General features: G+C 37.7%; 5 protein-coding genes across 6 annotated transcripts; 4 read left to right on the forward strand and 1 right to left on the reverse strand.

Moving 5' to 3' along the window:
• The first annotated feature begins 176 nt into the window (after positions 1–176).
• On the forward strand, positions 177–3,972 carry LOC137737037 (U2 small nuclear ribonucleoprotein A'-like). The gene is made up of 8 exons (XM_068476386.1): positions 177–479; positions 587–627; positions 746–875; positions 964–1,169; positions 1,720–1,884; positions 2,584–2,634; positions 2,731–2,904; positions 3,628–3,972. The coding sequence occupies exons 1-8, from the start codon at positions 398–400 to the stop codon at positions 3,631–3,633; spliced, it is 855 nt and encodes a 284-aa protein (XP_068332487.1). The 5' UTR covers positions 177–397; the 3' UTR covers positions 3,634–3,972.
• A 742-nt stretch (positions 3,973–4,714) lies between these two features.
• LOC137736236 (uncharacterized) lies at positions 4,715–6,384 on the forward strand. Its single transcript, XM_068475545.1, has 5 exons — positions 4,715–5,119; positions 5,295–5,471; positions 5,575–5,658; positions 5,922–6,003; positions 6,095–6,384. The coding sequence occupies exons 1-5, from the start codon at positions 4,715–4,717 to the stop codon at positions 6,382–6,384; spliced, it is 1,038 nt and encodes a 345-aa protein (XP_068331646.1).
• A 2,432-nt stretch (positions 6,385–8,816) lies between these two features.
• LOC137736889 (eukaryotic peptide chain release factor subunit 1-3) lies at positions 8,817–12,437 on the reverse strand. Of its 2 annotated transcripts, none has more exons than XM_068476200.1 (3): positions 12,281–12,437; positions 9,504–10,990; positions 8,817–9,351 (listed from the first exon to the last, which is right to left on the reverse strand). In XM_068476200.1, exon 2 carries the CDS (start codon positions 10,947–10,949, stop codon positions 9,639–9,641), a length of 1,311 nt encoding a protein of 436 aa, XP_068332301.1. In that variant the 5' UTR covers positions 10,950–10,990; positions 12,281–12,437; the 3' UTR covers positions 8,817–9,351; positions 9,504–9,638. The 2 variants fall into 2 exon arrangements, with proteins under 2 accessions (XP_068332301.1, XP_068332300.1); XM_068476199.1 differs by having other exon boundaries at positions 8,817–9,417.
• Positions 12,438–13,115: 678 nt separating this feature from the next.
• On the forward strand, positions 13,116–15,705 carry LOC137737758 (histone-lysine N-methyltransferase ASHR2). The gene is made up of 2 exons (XM_068477312.1): positions 13,116–14,445; positions 15,456–15,705. The coding sequence occupies exon 1, from the start codon at positions 13,207–13,209 to the stop codon at positions 14,413–14,415; it is 1,209 nt and encodes a 402-aa protein (XP_068333413.1). The 5' UTR covers positions 13,116–13,206; the 3' UTR covers positions 14,416–14,445; positions 15,456–15,705.
• Positions 15,706–19,819: 4,114 nt separating this feature from the next.
• LOC137737720 (uncharacterized) lies at positions 19,820–25,003 on the forward strand. Its single transcript, XM_068477268.1, has 14 exons — positions 19,820–20,063; positions 20,241–20,530; positions 22,249–22,386; positions 22,496–22,577; positions 22,744–22,820; positions 22,919–23,025; positions 23,137–23,251; positions 23,364–23,480; positions 23,574–23,665; positions 23,796–23,862; positions 23,942–24,020; positions 24,116–24,207; positions 24,352–24,495; positions 24,579–25,003. The coding sequence occupies exons 2-14, from the start codon at positions 20,252–20,254 to the stop codon at positions 24,603–24,605; spliced, it is 1,416 nt and encodes a 471-aa protein (XP_068333369.1). The 5' UTR covers positions 19,820–20,063; positions 20,241–20,251; the 3' UTR covers positions 24,606–25,003.
• The last annotated feature ends 307 nt before the right edge of the window (positions 25,004–25,310 follow it).

The raw sequence follows: 25,310 nt of genomic DNA on the forward strand, positions 1-25,310 counted from the left end.
TGCTTTCTGTAAAAAGCACATAATTGAATTGATAATTCCGCATAAAGCATTTTAAATATTTTTGAAACCCATAATTTATTTTGTCTAAAAGTGCTTTCATTAATTTAAAAGTACTTGTCAAACAAGTCGGATATGTATCAGTCAAGTCCTGAAGGGAAATTACAATTTGCAATTTATATTGACGGAAGTGAAAATTTGCGAGAATTACCGTCACCGCTAGTGCAGGCTAACCTAGTTTTGCGGCTAAATAAAAAGGGCGTGCACAAAAGGCTGAAACGACACCGTAGCTGGTGAACTCCGATCTCCGACTCCAGATGCTTGCAGAGTAGAGGTTTAGGGTTTTGGTCAGGCAAATTGCGAAGTAGCAGAACAGAGAAACAAGGAGAGAGAGCGAGAGATGGTGAGGCTGACGGCCGACTTGGTGTGGAAGAGCCCTCACTTCTTCAATGCGCTCAAGGAGCGAGAGTTGGATCTCCGAGGTAATTTCCTTTCCCAATTCTCAATTCCCAAATTCCGATTCGAAACCCTACATTGACGCCATTAGGGTTTTGATAATTGAAACTGTTTGCCCCCTTTTCGTTTTCAGGAAATAAGATTGCTGTAATCGAAAACTTGGGAGCTACAGAGGTTAGTAGTTTACTTAACTCAGACTATTATCATGACAAGCCATCGTTTTTGGCTTTTATCTGCTGCAAATTACTGAATTTAGTTGAATGAAATATGTTTTTCGGTTTAATTTGGACAGGACCAATTTGACACCATTGATTTGTCTGACAATGAAATCGTCAAGCTCGAAAACATGCCCTATCTTAATCGTTTGGGTACTTTGATTATCAATAACAACCGAATCACCCGTATCAATCCCAACATTGGAGGTAACTAACTTTAATCCTTCGGTCCCTCTAATCACATACTAGTCTGTTATCTTGTATCTACCGACTACTGGGTTGTATGTAATTGCAGAGTTTTTGCCAAAGTTGCACACGTTGGTACTTACCAACAACAGGCTAGTCAACCTGGTAGAGATCGACCCTCTTGCATCCCTCCCAAAGTTGCAGTATCTTAGCCTTTTGGATAACAACATCACAAAGAAACCCAACTATAGGCTGTACTTGATTCACAAGTTAAAATCGCTTCGGGTTCTGGATTTTAAGAAGGTGAAAAACAAGGTGAGTTAATTTCAAATTGACAACTCATGTTTGTCGTTGTGTTGTGGGTGCGACTTTTTTATGGTACCAATTATGAGTTCGTCTTGGAGTGCCTAGGAATAACATACTAATGGAACACTACTACTTAGTATTGGAATGCCGTGAGTTGCGTAGCTGAGAGCCATACTAACATGACAGAAGCACAAATCTTGTGAGCAAAACTGGGTTTAGCTAGGGTGTAATGTGACATATATTTTGTATTATAATTCTCACGCTTTTTCTTCCGGGGATTTTAGATTTTAACTCATAGGCTACTGAAAGTTAGTTTCTACAGTGTCTGATTCCCAGACGTTACACAATATTATTTTGGTTTTATAGCTTTAAAAGATTTGTTTTGTCCAAATGCTTCACTTTTGTTAACTTGTATCATGGCTTCTGCTTATTTCTTTCTAGTTTCACCAAAAAAGTGGAAATATGAAATAGAATGCTATTTTTCATAGAAGATTAGCTTGTTCCTTTTGTACCTATCACCTGGATTAATTACTCTTTGGTCTTGTTCCATCAATCATAGGAGACACTGGAAGCACAAACCTTGTTTTCATCAAAAGAGGTTGAAGAAGAGACTAGAAAGGTATCCCCCCAAAAATTCGTGCCTGCAGAAGTTCCAGAAGTTTCCCAGGAACAACAGGCTCCAAAAGTTGTTGCCCCCACACCTGAACAAATTATGAAAATCAAGGTAATCATAGCAATTAAGTTTTTACATAGTTGCATCAATCATTATATTCTGTGATCATGTGCATGGGACTTCTTTCTCACCTTGGAGCTGTTAGTAAAATGAATGTAAATATTATTTAAATGTACACAGGAGAGACAAAGTTCACCATTTTACGTTTAAAATCAATGCAGTTTTACTCAAGAAATATCAATTTTGATTTTTCGTAGTCTTTTCAAGTCCATGTTCTAACTGTTTTGTAGTCTTTTCAAGTCCGCGTTCTAACTGTGAAGGGGGTGACAGTTTATTAGGGTTACTTCTTTTTTCCTCTACTGATGAATTAACGGTAGTATGAAATTATGAAATATTTTTCAACCTATATGATTGGATTTGTTAACAAGTATTAACTGATTGAGCAATTATGATACATTGTCTGTTATCCATGTTAAATTATCTTCTCTTTACTTTTAGGTTCAAATCATAGTAATAATTCTTAGTATATTTGAGTGGTATCTCGTACTGTCATAAACACTACACCATTAGTTGTCCCAACTGAAAGTTATTCTGATATTTCAAGATATCCAGTTGTGGCAATTGATAGAGAATTTGGTCTTTTGTGATAGATTATTGCTTTGTGTTGGTGGTTTTTTCTCCTACTTTGCAGCTATGTGTGGAGTCATCTTAGGTTTTTAATTATTTTATACGTTGTTTGTCCATGTGCAGGCTGCCATAGTGAATTCCCAGACTCTTGAAGAGGTTGCTAGACTTGAAAAGGTTATTTGCTCAAGCTGAGAAACTACTTCACGATTTTCTCAATGTCTTATCTCGTAATATTTTTACTTTAACATTCTACTTGTTTTGCAAGAGCAGGCACTGAAGTCGGGTCAGCTTCCTGCAGATTTTGAAATTTTTGATGATGATGCTGAGCCCAATAGTGTTCAAGAAAAGGATGATAAAATGGACACAAATAATGAAAATGAGGCTATTACTGAACCTAAAGATGTGAAGGAGCAGAAGAACGATGAAGCTGAACCGATGGAACAGGTATCCATGTTCTTCCTATAGTTTTAAAGTATTTTCTGTTATTTTTGTTCTTCATCTCTGCGAACTGTTGTAGAATGGTTGAAGATGCATACAACTTTGATGGCCTCAAGAATTATCTTATAAATCAAGATAGTGGTGTTATTGTTTTCAAATAATGCAATGTACAAACAGGGCCATGCTTCAGTTATCTTAGTCCTCATTATGCTTAATTAATGCTGTTCAAGATTCTGGACAGTTACTATCGTTTAGCTGTACTGAGGGAGAATCCTTGGTTAAAGCAGAAAAATTATTTGGTGGATTTCCTGTTCTGTGTCTAATTTGAGTCTATTGTTAGCTGCTGTTCCTTTTTCCTCAGGGTTGAGCCTATTTTTAAGCTGCTCTTCCTTTTTCCCACTGCTTCTCGCATTCCGGGTTAGGCATTATTTAGTTTCTATAGGAACTGGAAGATCCTGTGACCCTATAGTTCTGTTGACCAATGTCAGAAGGCATTCATAATGTAATAAAACATATGCAGCCCTATATTTTAGTAGTCTTGTGAAAGTCAGTTATGTTGCCTAGGCCACCGGACAAGTTAACTGAAGATCAGCTGCTATGTCGTCTGTAGTGTTTATATTGAAGATCAGCTGCATTAGCATGTGTTATGATTCTGTGGTCTGTTTGTGGTTAGGTTAACTTAGTTGATATTCTCTGGTTCTAGTATTAATGTACTTTTTCCCCTTGCAGGAGTAGGAGACTCCGTATGTATCCTGGCATCGTAAAGCCTGTCCGAAGTGAACTCCTTGGCTGCGCCTGGAAAAGTTTTTGATTCGGAAATTCCGCTGTTCCCTTAAGGCTTGAACTATGTTCAATGTATGAGGGGTTTCTGCCTGTGTTATATTAGACCTGAGAACAACTCTTCTTCCCTAATTAATTAATGCTAATCTTTCCCTTTCTAGCATCTCTTTTGGGAGAGCTGGAATGGTGTCTGGGTGTTCTATTCATCTCTGTATGATGTTTATACAGGATTCTGTCTAATTTCATATTTTCGTGTTCTTTGAGTTATAAAAGAACGAAAGCCATTAACTGCTGCGCAATTTTTTTCTCACTGGTGTTACGTTAGCCATCCAACTTTACTTGGACCCATGTTACATTTTACTACTGATGTTTTAACTTTTAATCGGTTTGGCAAAATACTACAAAACTATCGTATACCAAATTTCATGTCATTTTCTTGCACTATAAGCTCTAAATAAAACGATGACATTAGCGAGGTGGAGTCATGTGAGATGAAAGTCTCATGCACGTTTTGAATGAGAGCAGAAGTGGGGAATTCTCTTTTTGACTGACTCTCCCACTTCAGTTACCTCTTTGATAGAAGTATGTTGGGACTTATTGACCTTGCCACTATTTTTTAGGGTTTTAGGCTGTAATGATCAACTTTTGATATTTGGTTGCTGAAATATTCTATTTTTAGCATGTTAATCATTGAGTCGTTGATATTTGATTGATATGTCGTCGATATTTAATTTTGATCATTTCAACAATCAAATGTCAAAAATTGATCACTTTAGCTAATTGCCCAATAACGAGGACCCGGGCTTTCGAAATTGAACTAGTCCTTGACTGACTTCACATTTGTAACTCTAGTAATGAGTTGTTTCTTGGACAAGCTGCTTTGGAAGGAAAAAAGTGAAAGTGGGAAATTCTTTGCTCCAATGCAGAGGAGATCCTGTTTGTCCATGTTCTTCTTGCCTTTGGGAAGACAAGATGCAAACAAAGCCAAACAGAACACATTTTTATGTATCATCATTCAACACTTACCGTAATTACTATGATATCCCAATTGGCGCTGGCAGCGGTCTCTCTTGTTTTTGCAGCATTGATACCACTTTTTATGGCCTTGATTCTAATCAAGGGATGGTCTTGGTCTTGGCATTGGTCATGGTCATGGCGGATTTCGTGGCAACCAAGAATTGTGTATTGCTTCCGCGGCCACGAACATGGAGCTGCATCCTCCGAGTATGCAAGCCACCGTCCAAGGCTCACAGCCACCTCCGGCGGCCAGTCTTGTAGTCAGCCTCTTGATCACGAACAAGAATGCTGCAAATTGGATGAGGATGATCTGAAAGTGTTGGTTTTCCACATAAACGAGACCAACGGCTGTCCACCGTGGAAGCTCATGATGGAGCATTCTACCCCTTCTCTGACATACCAAGCTTGGTACAGGGATCCGCGGGTAATTTACGTAACCAAGCTTGTTTATTAGTACTTTTAAAATGACTAAAAGGCTTTTGGATTATACTTGGTTATTTCAATTGTATTACGTTTTTCAACAAGCAGCACTTATGAGCAGAACTACTCCTTACATAAGCGTCCTCTAATGGTGTAGTGACATTGTTATCAAATTTCAGTTAGGTCCTACGCAGTACCGTACGAGAACAGTGTTTGAAAACGCGTCGCCTGAGTTGCTGAAAGACTTCTTCTGGGATGATGAGTTCAGACGCAGCTGGGATAACACGTTGAAATTCTTCCAGATTTTGAGTGTTTGCTCCCAAACTGGTACCATGACTGTTCATTGGATAAGAAAGGTAACATATATGGTTTCTTACAGCTGCTACAATTATTTGTTTAATTGTCTTCTCCTTCCTAACTATAACCTCAATTGAACATCCTTTTCTGTAACATCCACAGTTGCCACTCCTCTGCAGTGATAGAGAATACGTTATAGTCCGTCGTATTTGGGAATCTCCGTCTGGATATTATTGTACAACAAAGGTACCGTCCTTGCCCCGTATCATGTTCTAACACTCGTATATGTTTACTGATACCAGACACGACGCTAGTACATCGTCACTCAAAAAATCTCCATCTATTAGTTCTTTGTCAAAATATATTCTGCATTATCATCAGTGATGTCTCACGCATCATGTGTTATTCACGTATACACGTACGCCCGGTGAAATCCAAGATGTTTCCTTCTGTGAGATGCATGAATTCCAATAGACTGCCATCTTTCTGTTTATTTTCTGATATATCAGGGGACACGATATCCATCCTTACCAACGTCTAAAACAGCAATAAGGGTAGATAATTACTATTCCAGTTGGCGTATAAGCTCAGGTACGTGTATAAGTTTTGGTACAGTTTTGTTCATAGCTTCTCCGCTGGTGGAAGAAGTGCTTTTGACTGATACCAAACAACTACCTAGCAGTGAAAGTTAGGAATGCAGGAGAGCAGCAAATGGCATCGGAAGTGCTTCTGTTTCACCATGAAGATATAAGGCTTCCAAGGGAGATTGTGAAGATGGGTGTTAGGGCAGGAATGTGGGCCATGGTCAAGAGATTGCATGCAGGAGTGCAGATGTACAGCGTCGCAAGGGCAAACGGGTCTCCTTCCAGTTTTGCAGTCATGGCAAATGTAACCACAAGGGTTTCACCATCCACAGTAGAACTTCCCAGTTCACAAGTTACTGCAGATGACCATTTATCCAAGGATAAATAGTAAGAGATTCCTAATTGTTTGATTGGCAAAAATGATACCCTTAATAGAAAATTAGGGGTGTATTCATTTGAGATTTTGAGGGATTTTAATATTTAAAGAGTGTATTTATTTGGGATTTTGAGGGATTTTAATTCTTTTAATGAATCTATGAGTATTCAATTAAGATTTTAAATGATTCTCTGAAATTCAAGATGTATTCAATTAAAATTTTAAGATAGTTTATTAAAATCCATTTTAAGATAGTTTATTAAAATCCATTTTAAGATAGTTTATTAAAATCCTTAGAAATCTGAGTGTGTTCAATAAGGATTTTAAAGAAGTTTATAACATTCTAGGTGTATTCAATTAGAAATTGATTTTAAATAATTTGAGAAAGTTGAGGAATTAGAGGGAAATTGAGAGATTTTGTAGGTATTTTAAGCATCCACAAATCTCATCTCTCCCCATAAGATTTCAAGAAAATTGAATCAAAATTTTATATGGAATCTCTACAAATCAATTAAATTCCATAAAAATTCATAGATTTATAAATTTATTAAAATTTATCTGATCCGATAGCTGAAAATTAAAAAAAATATAAAAAGTAAAAAAAATGGTATGGACATCACACTTCTAAGAAAATATTGATTTTCCAAATCTTCCATAGAAGAAAGTCAAACAAAAAAAATGTAAAAAATCTTCCATAGAAAGTCAAAAAAAAAAAAAAAAAAAAAAAAAAAAAAAAAAAAAAAAAAAAAAAAGGAGGTAAAAGTGAAGTGGGGCAGCTCCCTCAGAACGTAAAAACTTATCAACACAGAATTGATTCAGACAAGGCTGAAACTTTTATATATAAATGGAGTTCAATCATCGGGACCTGCTGCTGCTGCTTCACATCACATCAAATCAAAAGCCTCACTTCTTAACTCAAATTTATTAACATATATATTCTTTGATTAATGGCTTAATCAGGCGCTTAATCAAAGTCTGAGAAAGCAATTAAAAAAAACACACACACACCAGGAATCGCGATATTTTCAAGTTCGAACACACCACGCAAATGCGAATAAGAAAAAGTAACTAGCAGAGAGAAAGAATGGCTGAAAAGCAAAGCAGAATATCAATCAACAAACAGAGAAACAATTCTGCAGAATTTTGTGGCCTTGGCTTTGACGGCGGCCGCGGGATGCGCATTCCAATTTCCCCCGAATGAATACGAAGGCCGCCTTTTTATAGGACCTCGGCACTGGAGGGCTAGCTTCTGTGGGCCGAGCTTCGCTCTGTTGGATGTTTTGGGTTTGTTTTCTTGTTTCGGCCTCTCTTTTGTTCTAGTTTAATATATTTTTGAAAGATGATTATTACTCATCTTTTACAAAGAAATTATGATCAATCACGAGCTGATGGTCCAGTAATAAAGTGCAGATTACGAGACTTCTTTAAAATTAAAAATTGGAAATCTCAGGTTTGAAACTCATTGCTGGTGTGGAAGCCAGACTTGTAGTCAGGTGGAGGCTGAAATGCCTCTATAAATATTCTCAGTCCCCAAAAAGAATGAATAACCGTGGTTTGCCACTGATTATCTTTTTTTTTTCCTTTTAAATAAAATAAATGATAATCACACGTTTTTTATTTAGTCCCACACTTCTATATTTAATCATACGCTTTGCTTTTATTTAAATTATTTAATTTGATATCAAATAATACAAAAAAAGCTTATAAGATGAGAGAAATGAGTCTATAACATTTTTGAATCAAAAAAAATGTTATCATGCATTTTTTTTTCTTCTCAAGTTTTTACACTCATTAGTGTAAAGTGATTTTTTACGAGTGCAAAAGGTATATCCCATTGTGAATTTCAAAAAGAAAAAAGAAATCACACATCATATTTATTTTTCAATTAATTCTCATGTGCTTTAGAAACAAATAAATATGCATGAGAACCAAAAATGAGTGCAGAGATCTTTTCCCTATATTCTAAATCATATCACATGTTTTCAAAATGAGTTCTCTACTTAGGCACGAACTTGTTTACACCAATTTTTGAAGAGTTGTGCCATTGTTTTATAAATTCTTGACTTTTTATTCAAAATAGTCAATTATTTTGATCTTTGACATTGAAATTGATAAATGTAGTCCCTAAGTAAATTATCTTGGTCTTTTCTTAAAAAATTTGTTAATATTCTTATTAAGTTGTTACGTGAAGAGAACGACTATCTGAGCACATTTTTAAGAGATTCTTGTCAAATTAGTACCTCCACTTAATGAGTATGGACATTTTTAATTTTTTGAATGACCAAAATAACTTACAATAGACATAGACCATTTCTTAAATGCTATATATCAAGAACCATTTTTGCTAAAAATCCCAAATTCTTCATATAATGTTTCATGAAAGAACTTTGTTTCAAATTTACTTTGCATTTTTTATTAGGAGGTGAAAAATGCAGATTAAAACGGAGGATAGAAGAGAACCATTTTCATATAAGAAAACTAGAACTTGAATGCAAACCGGTAAACAGAGCAACCAATCACGTCCATTGATCTTGCAAAAAGGTGCCGTTCTTTGCTAGATCTACGAATTTAACGACAAATCCACATATCGCAGGACGAGCACCAAAAGGATTCAAAAGCACCAAATAAAGAGGAATATTAGCCAGAAGAAGCATAGATTACTTCTGCAGAGTCATCACACGCACATAAGAGAGAGAGAACTACTAGTTCAAACATGATTATTCAGCCCGGCTTCATCTCAAAGACGAGCCGCCGCGACGACGCTAGGAAATTGTTCCACAAGACAGTAACGGCTTAAGTCACAAGTACACCACCAAATACAACAACTTAACCGAAAGCACTACCCCAAGGACCACAATCCAGCATCATAAAGGGGTTCTCGATACACGGGTGCATATGTTCGGAAGGTCCTGATCCACAGGGAGCAGCAGCTCTCGGCATTGTGTCCTCGTTCCAGACGATCGGTTTTCCTTGCCTCTTCTGCGATCCAGATGATATCACCAGATCAAGGTTTTTGGGATCAGATAACAATGTATTTGTAATGTCCTTCAAGAAATAAAAACATGATAAAGAGACTGATCGCTGTAAAAGAGAATAATATTATAAATATTAAAGCGAGAAGAAATAGATACCTCAATCAAGCCTGAGAATGTTTCTGAGAATAGCTCAGGAGCAGCAGCAGCAGAAACCACAACTCCGAGCGCACTGGTGCAGGCATTTTGCACCCCACCTTGCTGCACCAGTTTTGGGGAAGAGTTGATTGATTGCTATTCAGAATCATCATAAGCTTCTCCATCGTCAGAAAACTCATCAAACGACCTCATATCAAGCTGGTAGCGAAGAATTCCTCCAATGCCACCAAAACCACGGCAGAACTGTGACCCCTCCTGTGACTTGTTGGTGACAAACTCAAGACTACAACCAAACCGCCTGTACTCATTAGCAAACCACTCCAGCAGTGACGTCTTCTCCTGAACCTCTAGCTCCGCATTGTTAGCATCCCGGAAGTTGCTCTGATTGTTCTCCTGCTCCTTGTTGAAATGCTTCACTATAATCTCACCAGTAGTTGTATTTTTCAGCACATACCGATTGATGTCCAAACTTTCCCACACAATAAGAATCTCGACAGCACCCATCTCTAGAGCTTTTAGTGTGTCCTCCACACCAAAAACATACTTTCCTGTATCCTGGCTAATCTCCTCAAAGTATTTTCCTATCAACTTCTTCTCCTGAATGAATTTCACATTGGACAGGATCTCCGCTGACAGCTCAATAGCCTGGTTGAAACCGTTCTCTCCTCCATAAGAAACATCCACCACGTTCAGTATTTTGGCTTGCAGACGAGGATCAAACATATCTGACTGACTAAGCTCTGTTTTGAAGTCAGCTGACCCAGCCAGTATTAATCCTGAAACATTGGGCTGACTGGTGGCAGGATTAATAAAAAACTGTGTGGCAAGCTCTGCTGTCTTTCTAACATAGTTGTGGCGCTTCTCCATTCGAAGACGAGCAAAACGTAGAGCTGACTGCCCTCCTCTTCCGTGTTTCTTTGGAAGGTCGACACTAAATTTATGAAGCACCTCCCTAGTGTTTCCGCTTAGTGTCCCAAAAAGTGTCCCATTTCCGTCCATGACAATGAAACCAAACTTGTCATCAGATTCTAAGAGTTCATTCAGAGCTTCAATATGAAACTTGTTGTCACAGAGGTAAAGAGATGCGTTGATTGGCCTGAAAGGCTCAAAATCAATGGTGACCTTTTTTTCCTTCCCATCGTCAGTAACAATGGTCCCTGTGTACAGCACAAGCCCATTCGGAGGAACTTTGTTGTAAAGCTTGAGCCTCTGCTGAGCGGATGTAATAGCCCCAAGAACAGACTGTCGATTCACCCTGCTCTTAATGTTTGATGCAGTTCCAAATTCATCACCAAGCATCTTGGTAACACGAGAAATCTGATCCCGGGGAGGCATGATGAGAGAAATCATGCTGGTTCCATTACCCCTTGCAGCTTCAAGTGCCTTGATCAGTTTCTTAATCTTCCAAATCTCAATGTTCTTATCAGTCTCATGACCATCTGCCATTCTGAAGAATTACAGCAACAGCTGAAACAACTATTGATGGCCTGCAAAATAACATACATGAGTTTCAAATGAACAAAACCAGATAAAATAAAGCCACCAGTTACAAGACAGTGAAAAACTCAACAAATAAAGGCAATATATGAAACAAAGTAATAAAGTGAAAAGTACCGGGATACAGAAATTTTAGCAATAAATACTGAAATCGAAGAACACGACAAATATCCACACATTTCATTTTGGAAGGATTAACCAGCCGTCAACAAAAAGGAAAATGAAGAAATATATAAGGTAAGAGCTAAAATAAAAGAGTTATACCTACAAACACTAAATTCAAAGAACACAACAAGAAGTCACAATCTTGTTGGAAGAACTAAGCAGACGGCAAACCAAAATGAAAATAAAGAAGCATAAAAGGAAAGAAGTTCTAACCATAAAAAATGAATTCGAAGAACACGATATGAAGTCACGCATTTCAGGTTGAAAGAATTAAGCAGACAACAACCCAAAATGCTTATGAAGAAGCATAAAAGGTAAGAGAATCTAACTTTTAATACTGAACTCGTAGCACACGAAAAGGAGCACATTTCACATTGAAATAGTTGAGCAGCCTACAACCCAAAATGCAGAACAAGCAGCAATACAAGGTAATAGCATGAATGCATCTAACTACAAATACTGAATCCGGAGAACACGAGAGAAAGGCATTGAATCCACATTAAAATGAAATAAGCAGCATACAAACATACATAAGCAGCATACAAACATACACATGTTGCCGTTGCTTTATAACATACCAGAAGGCCTCCACACTACATATTTCATGCAATCTATTCAATTCAGGCCATAGCACGTAACAAGGGATGAGACGAATGCATATGCCGAAACACACACATCCGGCAATTAATTGATGAAATCAAGCTAAAAATGATAAATATACAATATCAAGCATAAAACAAAACAACAATTATTCACAATGGAAGCTAATAAGCACAGGACATACCAATAAAACTACAAATTAAGCAGAAAACCTGATGATTTCGACGCAAAAATAAATCAATAAATAACGCAAAAGTCATAAAACACAATTATATATGAATTGATTGCACACCTTCAGAAAAAAAAAAATATATATATATATACCAATCACAGCATCCATATACTAACAGGAAATATAAAATAAACCAATTCGTTAATTCAACCCAAAAAAAAATAATAATAATAAATAAATAAAACAGATCCAAGCAATTGAGCGAACAAAATCGAATAAGAACCCTAGATAAATTAGAAAAGGAAATAAGAATAATAATAATAAAAGGGGAAAAGGGGAGGACCTGTTAGAAAGCGCGCAGCCGAGAGCTCCTGGAGAGTCGAGAGACGAAATGAGCGGAGGATATTTCTATATAATAGCAGGTGCCGCCGGGCCTAACCCTAACACACCTTTTAACCGTGGTTAGGTTAGATTAACTCATCGTCCCACCATCCCTTTGCACTTTTGGAATTTTTTGGAACCGACCTTGCTTCCTCCCAAAAGACAAGACTAGCGATTAGAATTTAGTCCTATAATTTTCAACCTCAATACTCTCTTGAGGTGGGCCTATAAACCCAATGGGTTAACAAGGTGCTTTGGGTTTTATATGGGCTTGGAGGAATTACAGCCCATGAGCCCAATTGGTTTACTCTATTATTTACCATTCTTGGTGTTCTAAAGGATTATTATCCCTTTCGAAACCTCAAGCTAAGGAGATGATTACTAACAATTTTCATAACTCTGGATTGGATTGGTTCTTAGGGATATGATTGGATTAGCTCTTAGGAATACGATTAGATTAGCAAAGACTTGTAAGACAAGATTTGTAATCATGTATATAGATAGGTTAGATAATCACTCTAGTCGGAATTCATAACTCTATCCAGTACTGTTCATTTCACATTTTGGCATAACAAATAACAGACTGAACACAAGTCCATTTTCATTCCACCTCACCTTTCCATTAGTCAATAATATTAAATACAACAGTTAGATGATGAACCTACTAAACACGACTTGATATCTAAAATCTTCAAGTGAGTACTGCTTTTATAGAGGGTATCCACACTGCTTTTACAACATCTTGTTATTTATTAAACAAAAAATTATTTGTAACTAAAGTCGCGAGTAATCAAGCATTACAGTCTACTAGTGTTAAGTTCCACACCAATTGAAAAACGAAGGGGTTTAGGGTTCGAGACACAACTGACCTAAAACCGCAGGAAGCAAATGGAAATGACGAAGGAATTATTGACGGTAACGGAGATAGAAGGGAGAGGACGGGCGTTAGTGGCGGCTCAGCCACTCAGGGGTGGCGAAATCGTTCTCAGAGACTCTCCCATCCTCCTCTACTCTGCTCTTCCTCTCATCACTCCTTCTCCCCACCCTTACTGCCACCGCTGCTTCAAAACCCTACAAAAACCCCAACCTCAAGCTCAGCCTCAAGTATGTCCATGGTGTTCCCACCACGTCTTCTGCGGCCCCAATTGCCTCTCTGCCGCTCTCTCCTCCTCCCACTCTCCTTGGGCCTGCCAAGCCCTGCGCCGTCTCCGAGACCCTTCTTCGCCTCTCTCCGCCCAGCCGCTCGATCGCCAGGTCCAGGCCAGTTTCTTGGTCGCCGCCTACAACCTCGCGGTCGTTTCCCCTTCCAATTTCCAGATTCTATTGTCTCTCCAGGGCCAGCCGCACGACTTCGCCGTTGCCGACACCACCGCAGCTGCCCAGTTTCTTCACTCTCTCATCTCGACACTCTGTGCTCCTCCTCCATTTCTCCTAGAGAAGCAGATGTTTTCGGCAGAGCTCTCAGCGGCTCTACTGGCCAAGGACAAGCTCAACGCCTTCGGATTGATGGAACCCTTCACGGAATTGTCGCAGAGGTCGAGCAGGGCGTACGCCATTTATCCCAAAGCTTCGTTCTTCAACCACGACTGCCTCCCTAATGCCTGCCGGTTTGATTATATCGACACAGACAGCGAACACAACACGGACATGGTGATCAGGATGATACATGATGTTCCGGCAGGGAGGGAGATCTGCCTGAGCTATTTCCCGGTGAATCAGAGTTATTCGAACCGGCAGAGGACTCTGGCGGAGGACTATGGTTTTGCTTGTCAATGTGATCGCTGCAAGGTGGAAGCTAGTTGGTCTGACAACGAGGAGGCTGAGGAAGAAGCAGAGGGTATGGATGAGGACCAAGACCAGGAAATGGAGGCATCCTCGGAATCAGAACCCGAATCCGGGATTGACATTGAAGAAGCCAAAGCCGAAGCCCAAGGGGAAGCCGATTTCCCACACGCCTATTTCTTTGTCAGGTTCATGTGCAACAGAACGAATTGCTGGGGCACCCTGGCCCCTTTGCCCCCGAAAGATGACGGAAGTCCTTCGAATGTCATGGAGTGCAATGTCTGTGGCAGCCTTAAGAAAGACGAGCATAGCTAACTAACTGCTTCCTTTGCTTGCTGGCCTTGTGTGAGTGCCACTGTCTTCTTTCTACGTTGAATTCACTTCTTGTTTTAGTTACTTAATGAGTTAATGTTGACTCCAGCTAGAAACTGAATCATTTGTAGTTTTGAATCCCGTCCCTAAATATGCATTTGCACGTTTTGATCGAGCCTCTCACCAGTTGAATTGTTGTGTGATGATTGCTTCTAAACTTATTTATTAACGAAATAGTTTAATAGGTTGTGATTAGGAAATGAAAGTAAGGTGATGACACTCATCGAGATGAAATAGATGCATTTTCAAGAAAGCATGTTTCAATTCGACGTCCTTCTGTTACATCCTTGATAGGCAATTCGAATATGTATTACCTAATAGTCTAAATAATGTGTCATCAGTCAGAATACTTAGCAAACTGTACGTAGTTCGTTGCTAACTCATTTATTTATCGGCAATTCAGACCGAAGTTTAACTATGTTTATGAACATTAAAAAAAAAAAAAATGGTTTAAAACTTCTGTGTTATCAAACTTGTAGAACCGGCTAAGAGGCATTGGTAACCTGTGTGGATTTTGGTTCTCTTGAGGTTGTTACTTCTTTAGTTGCTTTACTTTCAGGATTGTGAAGGGAAAGACAAAAAAAAAAACGAAAACAATGCAACACATCCAATTGCCGCTTGGTAAAGCTTCCTAATGATAAATAAAGCAATTGCAATTGACAAATAGAAGGCGTAAACGTCCTGTATCTTGATTCATGTGCGTAAGTACCTACAAATATATAGTGGAATAAGTTTGAGTGAAGAGTACATACTTGAAATGAGTAGCAAAAGCCTATACTTTTAATGGGGAAATGAATATGAACATGCATATCAGTCAAGGGTTATCTAAATTTTTTGTATTAAGCTAAATACAAAACTAATGGATCAGATAGGGATAAATGGCAAGATTTTGATTCCAAGCCACGATTCTGTAGATAATTAAAGTAGATTATCCGTATAGTTAGGTATACGTAGAAAATACTCATTGAATGTTCTGATCGCAGGCTTAAAGAGATGAAAATTGGTACGTCATGTCTTCCCAATTAAAGAAAGCAAAAGCATATACTGGTTATGCGTCTTTGCAATGGGTAAGCTGGCATTTTCTGGTTCTTGTTTTCAGGAGTATCATGACCTAATAATTTCTGTGGGTGGATTGCTGGGGCGTGTGCCGTGGTCCTTTAATATGCAGAAGCATTTTTTCTTTTCCTTTGTAAGTTAGAGCCAACAGGTGCTTAATGGGAATTCTTTACTTTGATATCTAGTTGGGTTAGGAGAGCTTAATTTCATGTTACGTTTGATGACAAAGGGGGGATTAGGCAGCTGACTTTTCGTCGAAGCAGCTTTTCTCAAAAGGATCAGTAGTTTTCATGTTTATTGAGTGTATAGGCTATAAGCATTTGCTAGCTGTTTGGATTGTATTACCATGTGGCATGCGTTACCCTTTAAATGGGGGCTCCTTTCCTTCTTTGGTTCGAAGCCATGCTTGGTCTATCAGCCAACAGTGTAGTAATGTGTACCCTTCATGTTTCTGCATAGAAAATATTGCACGTAGGGCGATCCAACATAATTTTCAGTTTCAAGTCAGCGTCTGCACTCCTGCACAGGCGTGCAAATGCGCTCTCTTTCCCTCCCCTGAGAGCTATATGCTTGAAACAATCTTCCCGAAAGAAATACCAACCACTGTCTTATTTCATTCAATAGAGCCTACTCTTAGTAGAAGTTAGTTAATCCTTACAGAAACATTGGCACATAAGTATTCGGTCGCCATCGCCCCGTTTACGGGGCGGTACTGACATGCTTTAGGCGGTAAGATTTTTGCTTTGCTGAAAAGAAAACTCCATATTGAAGAAGGGAGGGAGGGTGGGTGGGCAAAGCACTACCAATTATGTGAAGGTAATGACACCCAATTGATTGCAAATGGGTCGTATATTGTTTGGTTTTGGTAACTGAATAGCTCCCCTTTAACTGCTTCTCTACCTTCTTATCGAATATAATACGTCGACGCTTTCCTAATCACATGATATGATGGTGGTGGTGGTGGTGACCTTGTGAATCACCCCACTTGTTTTTTCGGACCACCATATGCTTGTAGTTGCATGCCCAACCAACCACCATATTCTCGGCATGTATTTTTTATGACCGCCTTGTACGACTCCACCACTCATGTTTGGAATGGTTCCAACTTGTTTAGGCACCAAAGGTAAACCTTTATTTTGTGTTTGTCACTCGGTGCGTAATGCCCGTGCTAAAGTTATTAGGGTGATTGTGTTTTAGGTCTACGACGTCATGGACGGCGTCGTCCCTGGCAATGGCATGTAATCGTGTTTACCTAATTTATGTTACTTTGCTTAACGATGTGTTTGGACGAGAGACTTATGGCTATTAAAAATTTGAGGTTAAATTTTTTTTTTGTTTTAAATAAATTTTGTACAAACATTAGACGACGGAAATGAAATGTACCAAATGAGCATTACACTGTCACTTTCAAATGAATAATTTCAAGTAGTCAATTGCAAACTACTCTAATTAGCCAACGGCTCGTTTGACAAATGATTTTAAATTATTGAAAGTGTTTTTTGAGAAAATATTTTTAGGTTCCAAAAGTACTTAAGGTGTTTTCTACTAAAGCACTTCAAGTGTTATTTCATAATTAATTTGCATTTTTACTAAGGTTTGGTTCCAAAAATATTTTATTTAAAAGTGTTTTCAATCGTTTAAAAACACTTACAAACGGGTCATAAATTCCTTCTTACTCGTTTTTAAAATGGTGACAAGTTGGTATTTTCGTCACAATAGTCCATCCTTCTAGGGGAAAGACTCACAGAGGCAAATCAGGCAATGCCTCTCTTTAGCCACCATCATGTGATTCATTAGCGTTAGAAATTGAACTCGTGTAGAATACGGGCTTGAAATCTGTTTGGATCGAATTGTACTATAATATATGGACTAAGATTCTCTTCCCTTCTTTTTCCATCATTTTTCATTGCCTCCTCTCACATTCTCTATTTTGTCTTTCTCTTTCTATAAACAATTAATATAAGATGTTGACATAGTTTTATCGTGACTGTTCAAATAGGAGATGAGAGAAGGAAAGGCAAAAAAAAAAAAGAACAGAGAATCGTACTCCATAATATATGGGCATAATTTCTTTTTGTCACTACGAAAAAAGCTGTCTACAAAATCAAACGAAAATAGGTATACGGTGCCTACGATGTCGTGTGATACACCTGTGCTTTTGCTGATATTTCTGCGATTATTTTAACCCCTGTCCGTCCCATCTAAAGGAATTTACGAATATTCGAATTTCAATCTCTCTTTTTTCCTCTTTCCGTCTGTTTATCTCGCAACCTCATCACCATGTGCAAGCAATGGAAGCTTATCACTGAATGTGAACGCTGAATTTACCATAAAACAAATCAACTGCAAAAATGCAGGTGCAGCCATTCCTCTTCTTCTTTATTATTTTTGCTTTTATTTTTCTGTTTCGAGAGTTTCGAATTCTAAATCTAAGCTTATTCCTTTTTATTCGTCATCTTATTATTATTATTATTATTATTTTTTTTTTTTTTTAGTCATACGTTTGTACTTTGCAATATTCGGAGTTAACGTTGTAAGAAATGATATTCGCGCATTATTTTTCTTTCCTTGCACATTATATTTATTTATTTTGCTAGCAACCTTTTTTGTTAAGTCAAATATTCGTAATTAGTGAACCATATCCCTTGCTGATATTCATCGATCAATCTTTTTTATAGTGTGTACCACATGTCGATTTTCTACTCAGTGGGAAAACCATTTACTTTTGGAAGGAATTTTGAAAGTCAAATAGTAGCTTTTCCCCTTTTTACTGTATATATAGTCTATTGCTGTACTAAATAGATACATACGAGCGTAACGTATACGTACACAGAATAAATGGAAAATAAAATTTGGAAAATGAGTCTCAAGCATGAATTTACATCTTTTTAGCAAGACAGACAACCCATGCTTTTGCTTCCGTTATTCAAAATCCAGGCCGAAAAAGCAAAAAACTGAGCTGCTGAAAAACTGTTCCATCCCAGCAATCAACAGCTTCAGCTGTTCGCGTCACGTTTCTGGGAAGCCAGGAATTTGTGTTTGCGGCTCATCAGAAAAAAAGGGAGTGAGGATTCGGGAAACCGATGCCAAGAATAGATTGACAAGATCTAAAGTTGGCAGTCAAGATATTTTCAGATGTTTTGTTTCTGATGTTAGAAATATCTTACTTAGTTTATTTGTTAAAACTTAATATAATATACTTTCGTTAACGTATACGTACTTATTATAATATAAATAAACTATTAATTTAATAATACTATATGCTATTGTGATATCGAAAAATTTTAGAATGTTGAGCGCCAGTGTCATAGGAAGGAGTTTATGGCCACTAAATTCTAGATCAAATACATAATGATGAAGATTTACGTCTAAATATATATATATATATATATATATATATATATAATACTTGTCATAGCTAGAGGTGATTTTCTACCATACTCTCGCATATCTTATTCTTTGAAGTTCTTGGCTGATAAATTCTTGATCTAATGTGTGTGTGTATATATATTTATATTTATACGATGATATATAGTCATATTAAGGAGGAGGAAATAACTTAATTGTGAATATGCTATTTTAATATTCGAATTTAAGATAAATATCGCTACATTGTAACACTAGCTTGATCCAATATTAATTGATCATAACTTAACGACAAATAATCTCAAAGGGTTAGAGTTAGAGTCACACATCAGTTGGTAATTAGAATTGGAGATTAGGTCGATTAGTCGAAGTGGTATACTAAAACACTATAGTTCAGTTGGCTGTAGCTTTAGGAATCGTTTGGATGTACTTTCAAAATGGCTGAAAGCGCTTTTAGATAAAGTGTTTTTGGGTTTTAAAAGCACTTTAAATGGTTTCTACAAGAAGCACCAGTTATGTGTTTATTTCAAGAAGCACTTTAAGTGGTTTTTTTCAAGATTTACTTGCATTTCTACTGAGAATTGGTTCCAGAAATATTTTCATAAAAAACGCTTTAAATTATTTTAAAAACATATCTAAACGAACTCTTACTCTCGAGTCCTAATACAAAGGAGGTTCTTATTTACCAATTCTTAGGCGGTTAGGCGGGCGGAGGACACTTTGGGGAATTTACAGCGTAAATACACGGACCGAAACAAATCTGTTTCCTACTTAAATCATTGAACCCCAAAATAATATATATCTGTTTTTTGTTGCCTACTATAATATACCTGAACCAACAAAACCATATCTCTTGCAAGTTGCATTTACTATAAATATAAAAATACCTTTTCGTTTTAGGTTTTATATTTATTATATATATATATATATATGTTTATATATAACCAGGGTCAGGGGAGAGAGAAAATTAGAGCATAAGAGGAGAAGGAGAAACCAGAAAACTTGGGGAGCATTTCAAAACGCAGGACTGCAAGGTGGTGTGCCTCTTCCCCTTGCGGCTCTCCTCCCCCTCCCTAAACCAAAGCAAAATATTCAGAGTTATATTTTGTTTTGTTTTCCAGAGGAGGGACAAGAAGATAAGGCTCTGCTGCCCTCCCCTCCGATATCAGGTTTCTGTTGCCATTGGTCGTGATTCATGTTTCCATATATTTGTTTTCTTTTTCTTCTTATTACGAGCGATATTATTACTCTACGATTCTAGTATTTTCTGTTTGATTCTGCATATAATGCACATTTACATGCTGATATATAAGATGGAAGATTCATGATTTTTTTTTTGGTTATAGGGTAGGGAGATATGGCGATGTACGAGCCTATTAGAGGGTGCTCCGACGACGATGAACGTCGTATGGCAGATCCTATCATGAAGGAGAACATTAATATCGGTGGCGGTGATGATCGTATGAACGACGACGTTGAGATGGCCATCCAGCCGTATCAGTCTCCCGCCGGCGGTGGCGCCGCTTATATGAATAGTAGTAACGAAGAAGCGGCGGTGGCGTCATTGCCTTCGAAGTCGCGGCAACAGCAGCAACGCCTTGGTTCCCTCGACGTCTTTCGCGGACTCACGGTTGTGGTAACGTCTACTTTCCCTGGTTTTTCAGTGTTTTTTTACTTCTATTTTTGGTGATGGAAAAAGATGAAAATTAATTTAAATTGATGAAATAAATTTTAATGGTTAATATTGAAAACATTTGGCGGATTTAGTTCTGCCTTTTGCTGAAAGGCGCAACAAACTTTATCGGATGCGACGCTTTTCGACGCAGTAAACGGAAACGAAACGAATATGATTCGTCTGGTGATACGGCACCTTCTTGTCTTTCTTTTTCGTTTTAGGTTTTTGCCCTTTTTCTAAGCATGGGTTTAAGGTTGCTTTGTTTGTTTGTTTGTGTGTAACCGTCAACAAAAAAAATATCATTGATAACTAATCAAGTGTTGTTAAGTGGCTCATATCACCCAAAATAGCTAAACCCCAAACTAGCCCCCCTTAACAAATATAACGAATAGCTCAGTGGTTGAGAATAAATTTCAAATCTGTATTTTATATCACACGTATATAAATTTGATTTTTAACGCTTATGGATAATACAATAGTAACCAAGAAAAACTGAGGCCCTTAAAAAAAAATGAACCACCAACTGATTCCTTGGCCACCACAATTTTCTTAGAGAGTAGAATGTTGGATTTGTGTAATCCGACTCGATTCAGATCTAAAAACCAAATGCAACTGGACACGACACCCTCCTTTCTCTCTCCTTTTGCAAACGCTTTAATATAAAGAAATCATGATGTACCACACCGACCTCCTCAATCTCAATGCCCATTTGTCAGCATTTGCTTTCTGTATTAAGTGAGTAGGAGCTCCACCACCATTCGCCTAAATCTTACCTGCACTGTTACATATTCTTGTATACAATTGCTGATATATTTTTCTTATCGTTAAAAATAAGAAAACTTAAATGTGGACGTTTGGTATACGTGGTCCATCCATCCTCACATACAAATAACCAAACTCTATTTATTCTCGCCCCTCACAAGGTCTCAAATTCATTTTGGTCCACTGCAGTCTTGTTGAATATTTTTTTCTTAAACACGGTTAGATGTAATTATTTGGCCTTTTATTTAATGTGTAATTATTTGGCCTTTTATTTAATGTGATATGATGGGCTGATGGAGCTATCTCAAGTTTTTCTCTGCGTAGTTATTTGACCTTTTATTTAATCTGATATGATGGGCTGATGGAGTAAATCTATCTCGTCTGACGTACTGATGGGTCCTTTAAATTGGCCATACTTCCCAAGTACGTCGGCTAAGCCGACACTCACTTCAACTCCAGCTGGTTGGTCCAACCATTAGGAGGATAAGCCAAAACTTTTAAGTTGAATGACATCAATTTATGACTTCATCAATTATCTTTCCTGTTGCAGGCCTTACTTGCTGTGAATTTTGTCCAACTGTTCTGATTGTCATTTAACTCCTCACTTCGAAACCAGTGCTATTACGCGTTTTCTCCTTTAAATATTTCACTATAATATTCTTTAATTTCAGACATACGGTTGTTACAAATGATGTTAATGATGTATAACACGATTAAAACGGAACTCTCTTTAACTAATATCATACAAATAAAACAATTACATCTCTTGTTCTGATGAATAATATGAGTGAATGTATTTTTATTTTTTTATATAATTGTACGTGTTGATTAAATCGTAAGTTCACATGAACATTCGTGCCCCTAATTGTTATTTCAATTATTTTCATTTTTTAATCTCTCGCCATTGTTTGATGCAGCTGATGATAATAGTGGACGACATGGGTGGAATCCTGCCCGCAATTAACCATTCGCCCTGGAATGGTTTAACCCTTGCAGATTTAGTCATGCCATTTTTCCTGTTTATGGTTGGTGTTTCCCTTGCACTTACTTACAAGGTACAAATTTATATCCCTTGCTCCTTCAATTCGTTCTTTTCTTCATGATCAAGTAATCTGTCGCTGTTTTCGGAAGAACCTAGCTAACAGAAAATGTTTGTGCACACAGAAACCATCGTGCGGAGTTGCTTCCACGAGAAAAGCAGTTTTACGAACGCTGAAGCTTCTAGCATTGGGCCTTTTTCTTCAAGGTACACTAATATAGCATGTCAAGCTATGAGCATTTGATTGATATGTTCATATGGCAATAGTGAACTAGTAATTTTATGTATTGTACAAACGAATTTTACCGCTAAGTTTGATATGCAAACTATAAGGTTCTGTATACTGAGCAATGTCCGACATGTCTTTGTCCAGGCGGATTTTTCCATCGTGTCAAGGATCTTACTTTTGGGGTTGATATCACAAAGATGAGATGGATGGGCATTCTACAGGTATATGCTACATATCGCTAGGGTTATTTCTTAAGTTGGAAACTTGAGGCAAAAGTTAACCAATTCTCTATGGTTTTCTATTTCCTTTTTATTCCCAGAGAATTGCAATTGGATATTTTGTAGCAGCATTGTGCGAGATTTGGCTAAAGCGTGATAGTAATGTCAACTCGGGAAGATCGCTGCTCAGGAAATATCGGTCTCAATTGTAAGTAATATTTATCTGCATTAGGAGTCCTACTTTTTTCTTTTTCTGCATCACTCAAAATAGTAATGTGAATATTGCTCAATTTCGACTAATGTATGCCCTGTTTCTCAGGACGGTGGCTTTGATAATCACCACGCTATATCTATCATTGTTATACGGATTACATGTTCCTGATTGGGAGTACCAGATTCCTGTCGATTCCTCCTCTGCACCAAAAACATTTTCAGTAAGTTTCCATCATGTTTCTTAGTTCTTTCCTTAATTTTTCATGAAGTCTTTGAGAATTAGGCGTATGTTTTTGCTTTATCCTGCTTTTCTAACTCATCTCTTTTTTGTAGGTAAAATGTGGAGTACGGGGTGACACAGGACCGGCTTGCAATGCCGTTGGGATGATTGATCGCAAGATATTGGGGATTGAGCATTTATATAAAAGACCAATCTACGTACGAACGGAGGTAAGAATCCATTTCTTTTACTTTATTTCATTTAATTTTAATGTGCCTCACTGTCATTCCTAATGATTAACCTTTATTTGCTGTTTTTTACAGGAATGCAGTCTTAACTCCCCCGATTATGGCCCGTTGCCTGCCGATGCTCCTTCTTGGTGCCAAGCCCCTTTTGATCCTGAAGGACTTCTGAGGTGTGTGTTTTTACTTCTTTACAGAATCCCATTACATCAGTATTTAGATAGACATGTATTTTAGTTATTTGTTTCTAATCTTTTCGTGTATTAAAATTTTAATTTATTCGCTTGCCCTTCGTCGTTGCAGCTCAATGATGGCTATTGTTACCTGCTTGGTTGGTTTGCACTACGGGCACATCATTGTCCATTTTAAGGTGAGAAAACTTGATATCAGATGCTTCTTTTCTTCCTCGGAGGATTCGTATCTGTAACCATTACTCCCTCCAAATGCAGGATCACCGGGAAAGAATCCTACACTGGTCTATCTCATCCTCCTCTCTTGTAGTCTTAGGCCTCGTCCTCGACTTATTTGGTACGCACTTCCCGTACAATTTTGTTATATATATAATCGAACTTGCTGCATTTTTCTATCGCTAAACCGTCTCCTTTATGCTTCTTTTTTTTCAGGCCTGCATATAAACAAGGCACTTTACACATTCAGTTACATGTGCGTCACAGCTGGTGCTGCTGGCATTCTATTTGCTTCCATTTACTTGATGGTACGGTTTCTAGCCAACGAATTCGAGAGAAACCTTTTCGCATTTTCTTTCACTCTTCTCTTCAACTTGACAGTCTTAGCATAAATACTTTAGTGTTCGGCTTGCTTAGTTTTCTCACTGCGCGGTTTCTTCTTCTTCCCTCAGGTTGATGTGTGTGGCTACAGGCGCCCGACTATTGTAATGGAATGGATGGGAATGCATGCACTGATGATTTTCGTGCTCATAGCCTGCAATATCTTGCCAGTTATCCTCTTTGGATTATATTGGGGGAAGCCTGAAAACAACATTGTAATTCCTCTTTTCCCTTTCTCGTGTTAGATCATTCCGTTATCTACTGGTATTGTAGTCTGATAATCTGTCATCTCTTGCAGCTTAGCTTCGTTGGAATCGGAAAATGAAGTGATAAGGGACAGCTCTCGAGTTATATGACTGAAGTGTAGTGCGAGTGCAAGTACAGTCACTTTTTTCTTGGACTGAACCCAAAATTGGTCGACTGATTTTGGTTCGTTTCATTTCGAGATATGTGAGAGAGTGCGGAGTTTGGACTTTCGTAGAGACCCCGGCAGGCATGCCAGCCTTTCTCCCCCACTCTCCTCCGCTCTTTCCATGTATATAGTGGGAGAGCTTCTGTACAGAAGATGATGATGCAGCCCCAAGTTTTCTTTGTGAGGCCTGAAAATTTTATGGAATGATATAAAATCGGGGTATTTTGTATCTGTCGGTACTTTTAAGAAATCAATCATTTTTAATGATCCTTGAAATTAAAAATTAATTAATGGAAGTCCTTATCAATGTGATCATTTAGTCATAATTTCATTAAAATTTCTGGTAAGCATTGATGTGTTAAGTAATTGGGTCTAATTAAATATTATTATATAAATGAAAAATATTTAAATAATAAAAAATAATTATTATTTCTATATAATTATAAACTTGAAAAAAACAAAAGAAGATTACTGTTATATCTTCTTCCCCACCCCATCCGAGCAACACCCAGCTCCCACCCCACCCTTCGCCTACAATAGAAGCTATAAGCTTAAATAGACTTCAACTTAACCCATGGGAATGTAGGGGAGTCTTACGGAATGCAAAAACTTAACGAT

This window comes from Pyrus communis, chromosome 6 (genome assembly GCF_963583255.1).
Source record: "Pyrus communis chromosome 6, drPyrComm1.1, whole genome shotgun sequence".
Taxonomy (NCBI): Eukaryota; Viridiplantae; Streptophyta; class Magnoliopsida; order Rosales; family Rosaceae; genus Pyrus; species Pyrus communis.

Coding starts and splice junctions, on each gene's coding strand:
- LOC137737037 (XM_068476386.1), top strand. CDS start 398: ATGGTGAGGCTGACGGCCGACTTGGTGTGGAAGAGCCCTCACTTCTTC. Junction 628..745: donor AAAACTTGGGAGCTACAGAG/GTTAGTAGTTTA, acceptor TAATTTGGACAG/GACCAATTTGACACCATTGA. Junction 2,635..2,730: donor AGGTTGCTAGACTTGAAAAG/GTTATTTGCTCA, acceptor TTGCAAGAGCAG/GCACTGAAGTCGGGTCAGCT.
- LOC137736236 (XM_068475545.1), top strand. CDS start 4,715: ATGATATCCCAATTGGCGCTGGCAGCGGTCTCTCTTGTTTTTGCAGCA. Junction 5,120..5,294: donor CTTGGTACAGGGATCCGCGG/GTAATTTACGTA, acceptor ATCAAATTTCAG/TTAGGTCCTACGCAGTACCG. Junction 5,659..5,921: donor GATATTATTGTACAACAAAG/GTACCGTCCTTG, acceptor CTGATATATCAG/GGGACACGATATCCATCCTT.
- LOC137736889 (XM_068476200.1), bottom strand. CDS start 10,949: ATGGCAGATGGTCATGAGACTGATAAGAACATTGAGATTTGGAAGATT.
- LOC137737758 (XM_068477312.1), top strand. CDS start 13,207: ATGGAAATGACGAAGGAATTATTGACGGTAACGGAGATAGAAGGGAGA.
- LOC137737720 (XM_068477268.1), top strand. CDS start 20,252: ATGGCGATGTACGAGCCTATTAGAGGGTGCTCCGACGACGATGAACGT. Junction 23,026..23,136: donor AGGAAATATCGGTCTCAATT/GTAAGTAATATT, acceptor CCTGTTTCTCAG/GACGGTGGCTTTGATAATCA. Junction 23,863..23,941: donor ACATCATTGTCCATTTTAAG/GTGAGAAAACTT, acceptor CTCCAAATGCAG/GATCACCGGGAAAGAATCCT.